This window comes from Coregonus clupeaformis, chromosome 21 (assembly GCF_020615455.1).
Source record: "Coregonus clupeaformis isolate EN_2021a chromosome 21, ASM2061545v1, whole genome shotgun sequence".
Lineage (NCBI taxonomy): Eukaryota > Metazoa > Chordata > Actinopteri > Salmoniformes > Salmonidae > Coregonus > Coregonus clupeaformis.
In genome coordinates this window covers 18,835,711-18,851,593 of record NC_059212.1, presented here as the reverse complement: position 1 = coordinate 18,851,593, position 15,883 = coordinate 18,835,711, and the positions used below count along the sequence as shown (strand labels likewise).

General features: G+C 43.1%; 1 protein-coding gene across 1 annotated transcript; it reads left to right on the top strand.

Annotated features, from left to right (window-relative positions):
• Nucleotides 1-6,091: 6,091 nt before the first annotated feature.
• Nucleotides 6,092-10,850, top strand: LOC121535285 (glutamine synthetase). The gene is made up of 7 exons (XM_041842179.2): nucleotides 6,092-6,198; nucleotides 6,952-7,136; nucleotides 7,294-7,455; nucleotides 7,546-7,692; nucleotides 7,803-7,930; nucleotides 8,047-8,246; nucleotides 8,457-10,850. Exons 2-7 carry the CDS (start codon nucleotides 6,971-6,973, stop codon nucleotides 8,767-8,769), a joined length of 1,116 nt encoding a protein of 371 aa, XP_041698113.1. The 5' UTR covers nucleotides 6,092-6,198; nucleotides 6,952-6,970; the 3' UTR covers nucleotides 8,770-10,850.
• Nucleotides 10,851-15,883: the final 5,033 nt, after the last annotated feature.

Here is a 15,883-nt window from a genome sequence, read left to right as displayed (position 1 = left end):
GGGAATAGGTTTTGTCGTGCCCCCTTCACAACTGTGCTTGGACCATGTTAGTTTGTTGGTGATGTGGATACCAAGGAACTTGAAGCTCTCAACCTGCTCCACTACAGCCCTGTCGATGAGAATGGGGGCGTGCTCGGTCCTCTTTTTCCTGTAGTCCACAATCATATCCTTTGTCTTGATCACATTGAGGGAGAGGTTGTTGTCCTGGCACCACATGGCCAGGTCTCTGACCTCCTCCCTATAGGCTGTCTCGTTGTTGTCGGTGATAAGGCCTACCATTGTTGTGTCATCGGCAAACTTAATGATGGTGTTAGTCGTGCCTGGCCATGCAGTCATGGGTGAACAGGGAGTACAGGAGCGGACTGAGCACGCACCCCTGAGGGGCCCCCGTGTTGAGGATCAGCGTGGGGGATGTGTTGTTACCTACCCTTACCACCTGAGGGCGGCCCGTCAGGAAGTCCAGGATCTAGTTGCAGAGGGAGGTGTTTAGTCCCAGGGTCCTTAGTTTAGTGATGAGTTTTGAGGGCACTATGGTATTGAACGCTGAGCTGTAGTCAATGAATAGCATTCTCACATAGGTGTTCCTTTTGTCCAGGTGTGTAAGGGCAGTGTGGAGTGCAATAGAGATTGCATCATCTGTGGATCTGTTGGGGCGGTATGCAAATTGGAGTGGGTCTAGGGTTTCTGGGATAATGGTGTAGATGTGAGCCATGACCTGCCTTTCAAAGCACTTCATGGCTACAGACGTGAGTGCTAAGGGTCTGTAGTCATTTAGGCAGGTTACCTTAGTGTTCATGGGCACAGGGACTATGGTGGTCTGCTTGAAACATGTTGGTATTACAGACTCAGACAGGGAGAGGGTTAAAATTTCAGTGAAGACACTTGCCAGTTGAAGGACCACAGCTTTGCCCGAAGACCATCCATTCTATTATCTATTCAGTGTGGTTACCAATGTCTGCTCACCTGACGAAGCGGGCAACAATGCTGTTGATTTTTGGTCTTGCGGAGGTGGTCTGTTCCGCAGCTTGTCCACCTCTTGGTAGAAGTTCAGAGCCCCGTGAGCTTCATAGGCCTTCAGGTAATGCTTGAAGAAGTCCAGGTTGGTGGGACTTTTCATCTCCCCTAAAGACCTTGGTCTCATGGATGGTCTTCGGGCAAAGCTGTGGTCCTTCGTAGCCGGAGTACTGGTGGATGTCACCACTGGCTTCTCTGGGATCTCCTCTAAAGGACACATTTTTATTATGTTTCATTGACTGTTATCATTGAAGCTGATTGAAATTACATAAACTTTTTCTATCATACCCTGTACTGGCTTCCAGTCACAATAGAGCCTATGAGTTTGACTGATCTCCTCCATAGCCATCTTGGGGTACTTCTAAGCTAAGGTTTCAAATGGAAGGTCGTACAGATCTGAGGAGAGGATCCACAATTACAACCTTCTGTCATGTCCTTGCACTATTCGGTACAACTTTTGTCCGTAGAGTACTTCTACTACAACCAAATGGCACTCATTCTGTTCTTACTGGTCTTCCTGTAGTGCAGGTGGATTGAGCCTTTCTTCCTGATGTCCTCTAAAGGCAGGAGGGTCCAGGTCTCCTCAGTGAGAGGCTCAGTGCAGGCCTGCCAATGAGCCAGAGCCTCCCTCATCCTCCTCACCTGCTGCTCTGGAGCAGTGGGAGCACTAGAGGGCACTGTCGCTCCACGACTCACTTTCCCCGTGACCTCATTCTGAGTGAACTGAGAGAGAACATAGAGGAGTAAAATTACAGGAGGATCTGGTGTAGCTGTTTTTAAAATTCCTCTATCCTATCAATCAGATTATAAATTAGTTACCAGCTAGAAGAGGGGTTTGTCTTCATCCTGAAATTCATTGTAGGTGGGACCCAGAATCTGCTCAAATGGAAAGGGAGAGCCTTGTACTGATACTGAATATATGAGTTTGTAATCAAGGGGTGAGGGAAAAGTATAAAAGACATGACTGTCCATGTTATCACTTTGCTGTCAAGCACATACTGCAGTCAAACGTTTAACACCCACCTGGTATAATTCCTGCTTGGCCATGTAGATCTAGGGCATCACATTTGCCAGAGGGGAGGTGGCAGATCGGGGTCTCCATGCAGGGGTGAGGGGGGATTATGGGATCACTGCTCCTGCTGTCCAGGCTGGGAAGGCTCTTGGACGGGCAGGACCGGGAGGGGGCCGGTGCTGGACCGAAGGGTAGTAGAGCTCAACTTTCTGAGGAGAGGAGTACTGGTACTTCTCTTTGAGCTCCAACTTCCTCCTCCTTGCTTCTGCCCTCCCTCTTGCCACTGATCCTTCATCCTACCAGGCTCACTCTCCGAGATGATCTTCAACAAACCCTCTGAGGAGGACCATGGTATCAAAAAGTGGTGACATGGTGGTTAACATTGGGTCATTGTGGAACACATGGTGATACAGCATGACGTAAACGTGTTAACTTACCATGACATGTTTAAACTATGTACTGTATAGAATCCATGTTTACTTTGTTGGTTACATTACATAGGCTACAGTATATTACTACTGTAGTAGGGCCATACATATGTAACAGAGCAGTGTCAATCAATTTGTATCTATATAGTCCATATAACTATATATGTCACAGTGCTTTGTACAATAACACTAGTCTAACCCCTGTATGCATCCCAAATGGTACCCTATTCAGTGTACTACTTTTGACCAGGGCCTATAGGGCTTTGGTCAAAAGTTGTGCACAATAAAGGGATAGGGTGCCATTTGGGACGCAGACCCTCCTGTGTTACCCGAGGGGATGCAACAGGTGGTCATAATGCTGGAGCCCTCTGTGAGGTGGACAGCCCTGATGACAGTGAGCAGGGCCTGGTAGAGGTTCCTCTGGGTTTCATCCTGCTGCCAGTCTATCTGGAGCGCTGCACTCTCTCAGAGAACGTCACCTGCCCCTCTCCTTCAGGTACACAAGACACACACCCACGCAGGCATACACGCACACACACGCAAACAAATGGCCACTTACCACATACATTTAAGTAACTTCTTATCTCAGGGGTATTTATTTTTTAAATGTATCGCTTTGGTACTATTTTCACAAGTAAGTGGTGAATTTGAAAAACTCTTAGTATAAAACTCCAAACTGGTAATACTTGTAACGCAGCCAGTCTTACATTCAAAACCTTTCATTGTGCATTCATTTTATTTGTAGACCTCTTTCAGCACAACCATTCTCCTTTGCCATGATAATCCATCAACCTGACAGGTGTGGCATATCAAGAAGCTGATTAAACCACATGATCATTACACAGGTGCACCTTGTGCTGGGGACAATAAAAGGCCACTCTAAAATGTGCAGTTTTGTCACACAACACAATGCCACAATTGTCTCAAGTTTTGAGGGAGTGTGCAATTGGCATGCTGACTGCAGGAATGTCCACCAGAGCTGTTGCCAGAGAATTGTATGTTCATTTCTCTACCATAAGCCGACTCCAACGTCGTTTTAGAGAATTTGGCAGTACGTCCAACCGGCCTCACAACCGCAGACCATGTGTAACCACGCCAGCCCAGGACCTCCACATCTGGCTTCACCTGCGGGATCGTCTGAGACCAGCCACCTGGACAGCTGATGAAACTGGGGAGTATTTCTGTCTGTAATAAAGCCCTTTTGTGGGGGAAAAACTCATTCTGATTGGCTGAGCCTGGCTCCCAAGTGGGTGGGCCTGGCTCCCCTGTGGGTTGGCCTATGCCCTCTCAGGCCCACCCATGGCTGCACGCCTGCCCAGTCATGTGATATCCATAGATTCGGCCCTAATGAATTTATTGCAATTGACTGATTTCCTTATATGAACTGTAACTCAGCCAAATCGTTGAAATTGTTGCATTTATATTAGGTTCAGTGTATATTATCACAATGCTTCAAATGGTTTGCTAACTCTCAATACAGGTCTACTATGACACGGTGGAACATTGTCACAGCTGTATGCCTTTCTCTGGGCTGGAAACTAATATTCAATATTTTCTAACATTCTTTTAATCAGGAAAAAGGCACAGTCTTGCAACGTGTCAAGATGACAACCCATTCAACTTATCTACTCCAAACATATTTACTTTCAGCTTGTCATGACGAAAACTGCAGGAACTCTTTACACAAAGAGTAGTAGTGAGACAGCTGTCTGTTTTGAAGTAAACAAACCGATACGATCTGTCATACCAGGAACCTGCCTCTTCTCACATCCTGCAATGAATGACAGACCACTCAGTAGCAATTTGACTTATCAGCTTGAATGTGGGAATCTTGTTGATAATTTGATTGTTTTGTATACCTAAATCAGTGTGTGTAATTCATTGACTTTTCAAAGATGGTTTGGTTACCTGGATGCATGGAATTTCTGGACACAAGTACCAATTGTTTTAGGATAGAACACATAACTGAGTTTGAACAAACACCTAGGCTAAGACATACATGAGAACTAAGTGTATCCAAGCGATACAGAATCAACAATGGTAGCTACTGATTTTAACTGAAGAAATGCGCACATACTGGCAAATTCAAATGTATTGAAGAAATTCTAAAAAACGTAATCTTTAAAAAGGTCCGCAAGTGCTTTATCGCTTTGTCTTCCTAGAAGTAGACCACATGTTTTCATGGAAATTAAAATGTTATTTATCTAAGTTATCACACACAGAGTAAAAACGTGCATCAGTCATAGCTACCCACCTGTTCTTGGTGTCATTTGAGATGTGTACCCTCTTAAACTTCCAAAAGGCATCCCTTTTGTCTGATCAATTACGTAAGATTAAGTAGTTGTCCATATAGAAATAAAAGCTAGGCCTTTAGGAACACCATTACAAAAACATTTTTACAACAGTCTTTCCACAAGTTTCGCGTTCTTGAAGTGATGTCATAAATGTCAAATGTTCCAAATGTATCATTGTTGGGTGAAATTCGAATGTCTTGACACCATCTCTCACTTTGTAGCCTACTGTAGTCTAGTCATCCTTCTCTCCCCTCATGGAAAACCAATACCCTAATGCCAAAGAGATTGTCAACTTTTCTGCTACTCCACAGTGACCATGATATAGCCTACTTCAGAATAATACAGAAATGAAGGTCCTGTAGTAGTAGTTAATTCATTGTGCAGACCTCTTATTTGATCAATGTTCCAGAAATGAGAAATATTTACCTAGAAATGCTAATTTTAATGATTCAAATTGTATCTGTCACATGCGCCGACTACAACAGGTGAAATGCTTACCTTACCGTGAAATACTTACTTACAAGCCCTTAACCAACAATAGAAATAGAGTTAAGAAAAGATTTACTAAATAAAATCAAGTAAAAAATAACACAATAAAATAGCAATGACGAGGCTATATACAGGGGGTACCGGTACCGAGTCAATGTGGGGTGGTACAGGTACAGGTTAGTCGAGGTAATTTGTACATGTAGGTAGGGGTACATGTAGGTAGGGGTACATGTAGGTAGGGGTAAAGTGACTATGCATAGATAACAAACAGCGAGTAGCAGCAGTGTAAAAACAAAGGATTTCTATAGCTTACGAAGGTTCTCATCAAATGTAATATTTTCTAAGCTGAGAAACTAGTTAAATCTAATTGGTATTCAGTTATTTGTAATTATAGCCCGTGACTACTAGTTTCTCAGTACATCAATAGCCTATTTGTACCACAGGGTGGCGTTGGAAATATAGCTGATGTCAACCAGCGCATCTTTTCTGTTAATACACTGATGAGAGGCTTTTTCAGGGAGTTTTATTTTCCCTTAGATGGAATGAAGGTCAATCTCCCATCAAATCTCGATTGGCTTTAAATATACATATATTTCCAGCCAGTGTAGTACTTTATGTAACCTAAAGTTTTCTGCTCTTTGTAATGGTGTAGGTACTAAATAGCCCACACTGGTTATTTCATCAACTGTACCGTACTGGTTAAATTGTATCAGTCTACCAAAATGACACGCAATGCCTTTTAACTATTGCTAGAACCCCGTCCAATGATCGAGCCGCGTATGCTTTCACTCACTTTTTTTCTGACCAATCAAAGACGCCGAGCTCCAGCTCTTCTTGTTATAAATTGAACTGAAACAAGCGGTCGAGGCTAGAATGAGAGAACAACTATCGGGATATTTTTTTATGTTATATTGGACTTGCCAGTCCTTTAGTTATTATAAAAAAAATCAATTTTTTCCAGGTAATTTTCAAATGTTTTCCTTATGATATAGCTACTGCCTACCTTTTTTTATTTGACCTATTCTATTGTAGCCTAGTTATTTCCTCGTTCCAGAGTAGATGACACCTTTTTTTTTTATTTAGTCACTTTTTCCTTACATGGAAATGCTTATTTTTAGTCTGATGAAGTCAAATTTGTGGTGTCTTTGATAATTTATTGATCTCCTCTCTATTATGTAATGTTAGATTAATTGTTCTATAAATTATGAAGGAAATGTGCGATGTATTATTAGAATTGCAATAGTGTGTAGCCATGACTACAGTGGGTGGGGGTTGTTCTGGGGATGCCGCAACAAGAGGTAACTAGTTTGTTTCCTTGGGTTCAAAGGAGGATGATGATGATGATAAAATATTGTTGTTGGGAAATGTGTTAATTAGTGCAACATGGCTTATGGTGGTTCATAGCCTACCAATCTAGGAATGGTCATCTGTGATCAATATGGCAGACATTGATGTATTTTTGTCAGACTTGTTCTACTTGAAGTGGTGCAAACATCTGTTTTGACTCGGACATTGATTTAAACTAAAGAAAATGGCTAAGCGACATCTTCGCGTGCTTTGATTAGTTTTGGAACAAGGAACAATACACAACCCTGTCTCCGAACGCGCTGTTGTGCAACATCATGCTTCTTCAATGAAATCAATGCTGGTCAACAAGGCAGCTGCTTTGATGTAAACTCATCGTAGCTGTTTTCTTTTCGTCGTCAATTCTTAGGGGTTTTATAACAAACAAGATGGCTACGTCCGCCAGCGCCGAACTGAGTAAGGCTGTTAAACAGCAGTACATGGCACTCCCTCAGGGAGACAAAGTCCAAGTCATGTACGTCTGGATAGATGGCACCGGAGAGGGACTCCGCTGCAAAACCAGAACACTGGATTCAGAGCCCAAGAGCATCGAGGGTATGCAATAATTAGAACCGAAGGGCTTACTTTTTTCTTTGTTGGTTGGCATTCGAGTTGAATTTCTGGGCGTTGTATGCATAATTTATTATTTTGTAGCCTACCTAGTTGTTTTGAGTGACTTGAGTTAACTAAATAATTTGCTTTGATTCTATAGAACTGCCGGAATGGAACTTTGATGGCTCCAGCACCTACCAGTCTGAGGGCTCAAACAGTGATATGTATTTGATTCCTTCTGCAATGTTCAGAGATCCCTTCCGCAAAGATCCCAACAAATTGGTATTGTGTGAAGTGCTGAAGTACAACCACAAGCCTGCAGGTAACCTAGAATCCTTGGTGTGCATCGGTCTTGCTAAGGTTATATATATTTTTGCTTTAGTGTCTAATATGGGTAAATTTATTTGCACAGAAACAAACCTTCGTTTGACGTGTAAGAAAGTAATGGACATGGTTGAGAACCAGGTCCCTTGGTTTGGCATGGAGCAAGAGTACACAATCCTAGGCACTGATGGACACCCATTTGGCTGGCCCAACAACGGCTTCCCTGGCCCACAAGGTAAAGACCCATCATAGTGATCTTTGACTGACCTTATACAATTTGTTATCCCAGCAGATGCATTAGTTTGTGAATTTTCTGAATTGTAATCAAACCATGCTTCTCTATAGGTCCCTATTATTGTGGAGTGGGATCTGACAAGGCTTATGGTAGAGATATTGTGGAAGCCCACTATAGAGCCTGTCTGTATGCTGGGGTCATGATCGGTGGCACCAATGCTGAAGTAATGCCTGCACAGGTAAGCTCAAATCCTGTTTTATAATGTGGCATTTATGTGATTGCAAAGGATCAGTCATTAGAAAATACTGACTCATAAGACTGACGCACTGAAACACTGGTTTTGTCCATTTTTAGTGGGAGTTCCAGGTTGGTCCTTGTGAAGGCATCAGCATGGGTGATCACCTCTGGGTGGCTCGCTTCATCCTCCACCGGGTGTGTGAGGACTTTGGCGTGGTGGCCTCGTTTGACCCCAAGCCTATCCCTGGGAACTGGAATGGTGCTGGCTGCCACACCAATTTCAGCACTAAAGAGATGCGGGAAGAAGGCGGGTTGAAGTGAGTACTGGATCATATCAAGATGCATTCAGACAAGGTTTAATGAGAAATCTGCATGCATCATTAGTATTATTTGTTCAATATCACCCATCTATATCTTTTGGATGTTGAATTAAGCCAGACTTATTTAAATGTTCTCTAGGTAAAGGAAATGGTGCTGACCATCTGTATTTTTCTGTGATTCATTTAATTATCCTTCTCTCTGCTCAGGGCCATTGAGGAGTCCATTGAGAGGCTGGGGAAGAGGCATAGCTACCACATCCGCGCCTACGACCCTAAAGGGGGGCTTGACAACGCCCGTCGCCTCACCGGCCACCATGAAACCTCCAACATCCACGAGTTCTCTGCTGGCGTAGCCAACCGCGGCGCCAGTATCCGCATCCCTCGCACCGTGGGCCAGGAGAAGAAGGGCTACTTTGAGGACCGCCGACCGTCGGCCAACTGTGACCCGTATGCCGTGACGGAGGCTCTGATCCGCACCTGTTTGCTCAGCGAGGAGGGAGACGAACCTGTGGACTATTAGATACGAGATCCACAGCTCTCTGGACTGAATCCCCTTCCCCTCACCCTCTTTCTTTTCAAAATGTTTTGAATGGCTGAAAAGTCAAACTAGTACTGCATTTGTCATTTTTATTTTCCACTGAAATGATTCTAACCTTGCATTTTTAAGTAGCTTAAAGTTGGCTGGTCAACTTAAAATGGATTTAAATCTGGTGTTAACATATGAGATGTAAACAAAAAATATGTCTGACAGGGTATTGTTTTTCCCTTCTCGTTTTGGTTGTTTTATAGTGGGGAGTATTTGTAATGTAACTGTTTAAGTCCCCATTTCGTCTCTTTCCCTGCCGTCTGTCGAACTGAAATGAACTAAAGCACATATGGACGCTGAAGACTAGGGTTGCTATGGCTGGGCGGCATGTGTAATTTTCTTAACCTATGGCTAGTTTGTGTACTTTTGTATGTTGACCAGCCTTTTAAACTATGTACTGTTTCAATGTTATTAACTATAAATAGGAAGTGTTTTTAAATGGCAACACTTCTGTCTCTTCAGATTTGACACATTACTGGATCATGTATGGTACACTCTTTAGATGTCTGGCTCCAAATACTGTTATTTTACATTTGGGTCCGTCCATCCGTATTGGCAATTGTAGAGTTCCTATAAGACTCATGAAGGAGTTTTATCCTTTTTGTCAACTGATATACTGTTATGGCACCTGATTTGGTAAAACTAGAATTTGCTGAACCTGGTTTTTGTTTTTTACATTTAAACTTTATTTTTACCACAACTTTGACTGTTTTGGTTCTTGTTTCGAAACCAGTTTACGAAAAGGCCAACATTTGGCATGTAGGACTAATGCGATGGTATAGCAGAACCAGGGCAATTCTGAAGTGAAACCCTAAAGCTCATCCAAGTTCCTTTGATGAAATTAATCTCATTGCACGTAATTCCTGCTGAGTGCCAACCTGCAAAACAGGAAGTCCCCTACGCTGGCTGGCTCTGAGGAAAGGGTCTATGATGTGTGGTGGATGGTCTCTGGTGGACAGCATTGCAGTTAATGCATTGAAAAAAAAGCACCGCAGGGTGTTCTCTGGCTTTGATGCCCAGGAACATGATCACAGTAATTGAATCCAGAATAATAGTCTTCAAATATTTCTCACCAGTACGTGCACAAGGGAGACTTCAATCAAGATTAATCTGGGATCATAAGCTTAAATCTGATCCGGACTGTACCTTCTCTAGACCCTAAATATTAGCATGGTGTGAATAGTGAGGTGTTGAGTATTGGACTACAGCTGGTCATGTTGCTCTTTCACGCAACGGGTGTCGCAGAATATTTCCCAGCTACATTGAGGAGATTTACAACTGAAAGGAGTAAAGGACTGCTGAGTTGGAAAATATCTAGCTTCCCCTGCCAGGGCTGATAGTATCACGGCTGGGAACATGACTAGAAAACATCCAGTATAACCTGTCATACACATGCTCCTGCTCTCACGCCCATTGCCTGACAAGTTAATCACCAAGTAGCTGGCAGCTGCCTACTATTTACTGTATGTTGGCACTGATTTCTTTGGCATCCAATAAGAACATTGTTTCACAGACCATAGTAATACTTTTTTTAGTGAGGAGTTTACTTGGTGTTAGGGCTGGAAGAGATTGTACGTGGTGTCCTTGTGAGACTGGTTCTCTGTCTGAGGGGTGAGGGTATTCCCTGCATGCATTAGGTCATGTGAGAAGAATAGGGCTAGAGATATTGTATCAAGGAAGGGCTCCTCAGACAAAGCAGCCTTGTCCTCCGGCATGGTAGCAGACCTGGAGGTTAAACTTCACTTTCAACATTGTATGGACTGAAAAGTATGACTTGATTATTATGTTCAATTTAGCCTCGGAAGCCCAGGCCATGTGAGAATATGTTCAACTCTACCCTAGTGTCACAGTTCGGTCGTTCCACGAAATGAGTGTATTTTGTGTCCCTTTGCTATTTTAAGTAGAAACTGTGCACATATTGAATGTGTCCTTTAATATAGACCACATGGAAAATTCAATAAATCAGATTTTAACATGAATAAAGACTTGCTAAAGTACCAAAATTCAGAATTTCACATGTCCCTCTAAGCATCCTCTGTGATTTCTAGGAATATCTTAAGCCACTTAATACTAAAGTTTCTCAAAGCTTTCACCATCATTGTAAAGCATGGTGAAACTATTCCTTTAAAAATATTTTTCAAAAGAAACATTGAACATCAAATCAAATACAATTTTATTGGTCACATGCGCCGAATACAACATGTGTAGACTTCACAGTGAAATGCTTACTAATGAGCCCATTCCCAACATTGCAGAGCTAAAAAGTAAGAGAAATATTAGCTTTAAAAAAATGGGATGAGGTAGTTGAGGTAATACAGTACAGTGCCTTGCAAAAGTATTCAGCCCCCTTGGCGTTTTTCATATTGTTGCATTACAACCTATCATTTAAATTGATTTTTATTTGGATTTCATTTAATGGACATACACAAAATAGTCCAAATTGGTGAAGTAAAAAAAAAATATATAGAAAAAAAATAATGGAAAAGTGGTGCGTGCATATGTATTCACCCCCTTTGCCATGAAGCCCCTAAATAAGATCTGGTGCAACCAATTACCTTCAGAAGTCATATAATTAGTTAAATAAAGTCCACCTGTGTAAAATCTAAGTGTCACATGATCTGTCACATGATCTCAGTATATATACACCTGTTCTGAAAGGCCCCAGAGTCTGCAACACCCCTAAGCAAGCGGCACCACCAAGCAAGTGGCAGCTTGAAGACCAAGGAGCTCTCCAAACAGGTCAGGGACAATCTTGTGGAGAAGTACAGATCAGGGTTGGGTTACAAAAAATATCAGAAACTTTGAACATCCCACGGAGCACATTAAATCCATTATTTAAAAATTGAAAGAAATGGCACCACAACAAACCTGCCAAGAGAGGGCCGCCCACCAAAACTCACAGACCAGGCAAGGAGGGCATTAATCAGAGAGGCAACAAAGAGACCAACGATAACCCTGAAGGAGCTGCAAAGCTCCACAGCGGAGATTGGAGTATCTGTCCATAGGACCACTTTAAGCCGTACACTCCACAGAGCTGGGCTTTACGGAAGAGTGGCCAGAAAAAAGGCATTACTTGAAGAAGAAAATCAGCAAACACGTTTGGGTGTTCACCAAAAGCCATGTGGGAGACTCCCCAAACATATGGAAGAAGGTACTCTGGTCAGATGAGACTAAAATTTAGCTTTTTGGCCATCAAGGAAAACGCTATGTCTGGCCCAAACCCAACACCTCTCATCACCCCGAGAACACCATCCCAACAGTGAAGCATGGTGGTGGCAGCATCATGCTGTGGGGATGGTTTTCATCGGCAGGGACTGGAAACTTGTCTGAATTTAAGGAATGATGGATGGCACTAAATACAGGGAAATTCTTGAGGGAAACCTGTTTCAGTCTTCCAGAGATTTGAGACTGGGACGGGGGTTCACCTTCCAGCAGGACAATGACGCTAAGCATACTGCTAAAGCAACACTCAAGTGGTTTAAGGGGAAACATTTACAGTTGAAGTCGGAAGTTTACATACACTTAGGTTGGAGTCATTAAAACTCGTTGTTCAACCACTCCACAAGTTTCTTGTTAACAAACTATAGTTTTGGTAAGTCGGTTAGGACATCTACTTTGTGCATGACACAAGTAATTTTTCCAACAATTGTTTACAGACAGATTATTTCACTTATTATTCACTGTATCACAATTCCAGTGGGTCAGAAGTTTACATACACTAAGTTGACTGTGCCTTTAAACAACTTGGAAAATTCCAGAAAATGATGTCATGGCTTTAGAAGCTTCTGATAGGCTATTTGACATCATTTGAGTCAATTGGAGGTGTACCTGTGGATGTATTTCAAGGCCTACCTTCAAACTCAGTGCCTCTTTACTTGACATCATGGGAAAATCAAAAGAAATCAGCCAAGACCTCAGAAAAAAAATTGCAGACAAGTCTGGTTCATCCTTGGGAGCAATTTCCAAACGCCTGAAGGTACCACGTTCATCTGACCACGCAGCCGTCATACCGTTCAGGAAGGAGACCAGTTCTGTCTCATAGAGATGGACGTACTTTGGTGCGAAAAGTGCAAATCAATCCCAGAACAACAGCAAAGGATCTTGTGAAGATGCTGGAGGAAACAGGTACAAAAGTATCTATATCCACAGTAAAACGAGTCCTATATCAACATAACCTGAAAGGCCGCTCAGCAAGGAAGAAGCCACTGCTCCAAAACCACCATAAAAAAGCCAGACTATGGTTTGCAACTGCACATGGGGACAAAGATCGTACTTTTTGGAGAAATGTCCTCTGGTCTGATTAAACAAAAATAGAGCTGTTTGGCCATAATGACCATCGTTATGTTTGGAGGAAAAAGGGGGTCGCTTGCAAGCCGAAGAACACCATCCCAACCGTGAAGCACAGGGGTGGCAGCATCATGCTGTGGGGGTGCTTTTCTGCAGGAGGGACTGGTGCACTTCACAAAATAGATGGCATCATGAGGAAGGAAAATTATGTGGATATATTGAAGCAACATCTCAAGACATCAGCCAGGAAGTTAAAGCTTGGTCGCAAATGGACAATGACCCCAAGCATACTTCCAAAGTTGTGGCAAAATGGCTTAAGGACAACAAAGTCAAGGTATTGGAGTGGCCATCACAAAGCCCTGACCTCAATCCTGTAGAACATTTGTGGGCAGAACTGAAAAAGCGTGTGCAAGCAAGGAGGCCTACAAACCTGACTCAGTTACACCAGCTCTGTCAGGAGGAATGGGCCAAAATTCACCCAACTTATTGTGGGAAGCTTGTGGAAGGCTACCTGAAATTTAAAGGCAATGCTACCAAATACTAATTGAGTGTATGTAAACTTCTGACCCCCTGGGAATGTGATGAAAATAAATCATTCTCTCTACTACAATCTGACATTTCACATTCTTAAAATAAAGTGGTGATCCTAACTGACCTAAGACAGGGAATTTTTACTAGGATTAAATGTCAGCAATTGTGAAAAACTGATTTTAAATGTATTTGGCTAAGGTGTATGTAAACTTCCGACTTCAACTGTATGTTGTGTGTGCGTCTATGTGTGTTTTGGAGTTTAGTGTAGCATGTGTGAGTGTGTGGGTAGAGTCTAGTGAGTGCATAGATCCAGTGCAAGGGAGTCAGTGCTAAACAATTAAGATAAATAAATACATAATAAAGGGGGTCAATGTACATTTTCCGGGTAGCCGTTTGATTAACTGTTCAGCAGTCTTATGTTTTGGGGGTAGAAGCTGTTCATGTGCCTTTTAGTCCCAGACTTGGCGCTCCGGAACTGCTTGCCGTGCAGCAGCAGAGAGAACAGTCTATGACTAGGCTGGAGTTTTTGACAACTTTTAGGCGCCTTCCTCTGACACCGCTTGGTATAGAGGTCCTGGATGGCAGGGAGTTCGGCTACAGTGATGTACTGGGCCGTATACCCTCTATAGCACCTTGGTTGGATGCCAAGCAGTTGCCATACCAAACGGTGATGCAGACAGTCAAGATGCTCTCAATAGTGCAGCTGTATAACTTTTTGAGGTTCTGAGGCCCATTCCAAATTTCTTCAGCATTCTGAGGGGAAAGAGGCGTTATTGTACCCTCTTCACGACAGTGTTGGTGTTTTTGGACCTTGATAGGTCCTTAGTGATGTGGACACCTGTTAAGATAATTTATTAACTAACTATTTCAGTGTCCCTGTGCGTCTCCCAAAAGGTTGTAAGGCTTTTGGATCAAGAAACGGACAGAGCTCCCAGTCTGCAATAGTCAGGTCGTCTTTTTTCAGAGAATTCTGCCCAGAGAATTCTGTTATCACAATTTCAGAGTCCATCTTTTATATACACACACGTCATACAAAAATCCCACCCCGCTTTTGGCGGGCTGTATTTTTCCACTGTACACATCTTGTAAGCTCACACCTGGGTTTAGCTCATGTGATTTTCCTCTGCTCTCCTGACCATCAGGTCACACACACACACACACACACACACATACTCTTATCATAGTCTACTCCTTGCTCGGGCAGGCTGCATTCTTTAGTTTTCGCCGTCCTCACAATATCATGCAAGCCTTTTTTTCACTCCCCTTTCCCTGTGTGTTTTTGGAACCAGTCTCCTGTTATTGGTTTCAATCGTTTTGCACTTCTGCTTGCCTAATTACAAGACACAAATACTCTGTTGCTGGGATATAAACACATTTGATTAACTCTCTAAGGTCTAGTCTACTAATTAGTCATACATTATTAGTTTAACTGAGGGTGGTTTGCTTGAAACATGTAGGTATTACAGACTGGGTCAGAGAGAGGTTGAAAATGTCAGTGAAAACACTTGCCAGCTGGCCAGCGCATGCTCTGAGTGGGTGTCCTGGTAATCCATCTGGCTCTGCGGCCTTGTGAATGTTAACCTGTTTAAAGGTCTTACTCACATCGGCTACTTAGAGCGTGTGTCACGGTTTCGGCCGAGGCTGCTCCTCCTCCTGGTTCGGGCAGGCTTCGGCGGTCGTCGTCCCCGGAGTACTAGCTGCCACTGATCTATGTTTCATGTTCGATTGGTTTTGTCTTGATGTTGTACACCTGTGTCTAGTTAGTCCTCGTTAGTGTCCTATTTAGTTCTCGTTGTGTGTGTCTGTGTTTGTGTGTGATTGCTCTTCTGTTTTGGTGTTTGAGCTACGTACTTCCCTCCAGTGTTTGGAGAGGGTTTTTGCACATGTTAGTGCGCCGTTTGTTTGACGCCTGTGTGCGCCGTTATTTCGCCTCCGGGCTTATTGTGCTCATTTACTACGTGAATATTTCACTAAAGTCTTTTGGACTGAGCTTCTGCGTCCTGCGCTTGATTCCTGCACCACACCCACCTTCAGCACCCCTTGACAGCGTGATCATATAGTCGTCCGGAACGGCTGGTGCTCTCACTCATGGTTCAGTGTTGCTTGGCTCGAAGTGAGCATAGAAGCCATTTAGCTCGTCTGGTAGGCTCGCGTCACTGGGAAGCTCTTGGCTGGGTTTCTCTTTTTAGTCAGTGATAGTTTGCAAGCCCTGCCACATCAGATGAGCATC

Bases quoted from the DNA above. Each gene is read 5' to 3' on its own strand.
- LOC121535285 (XM_041842179.2), top strand. From the start codon at position 6,971: ATGGCTACGTCCGCCAGCGCCGAACTGAGTAAGGCTGTTAAACAGCAG. The intron at 7,456-7,545 runs GTAACCTAGAAT...TTATTTGCACAG, and splicing joins GTACAACCACAAGCCTGCAG to AAACAAACCTTCGTTTGACG. The intron at 7,931-8,046 runs GTAAGCTCAAAT...GTCCATTTTTAG, and splicing joins CTGAAGTAATGCCTGCACAG to TGGGAGTTCCAGGTTGGTCC.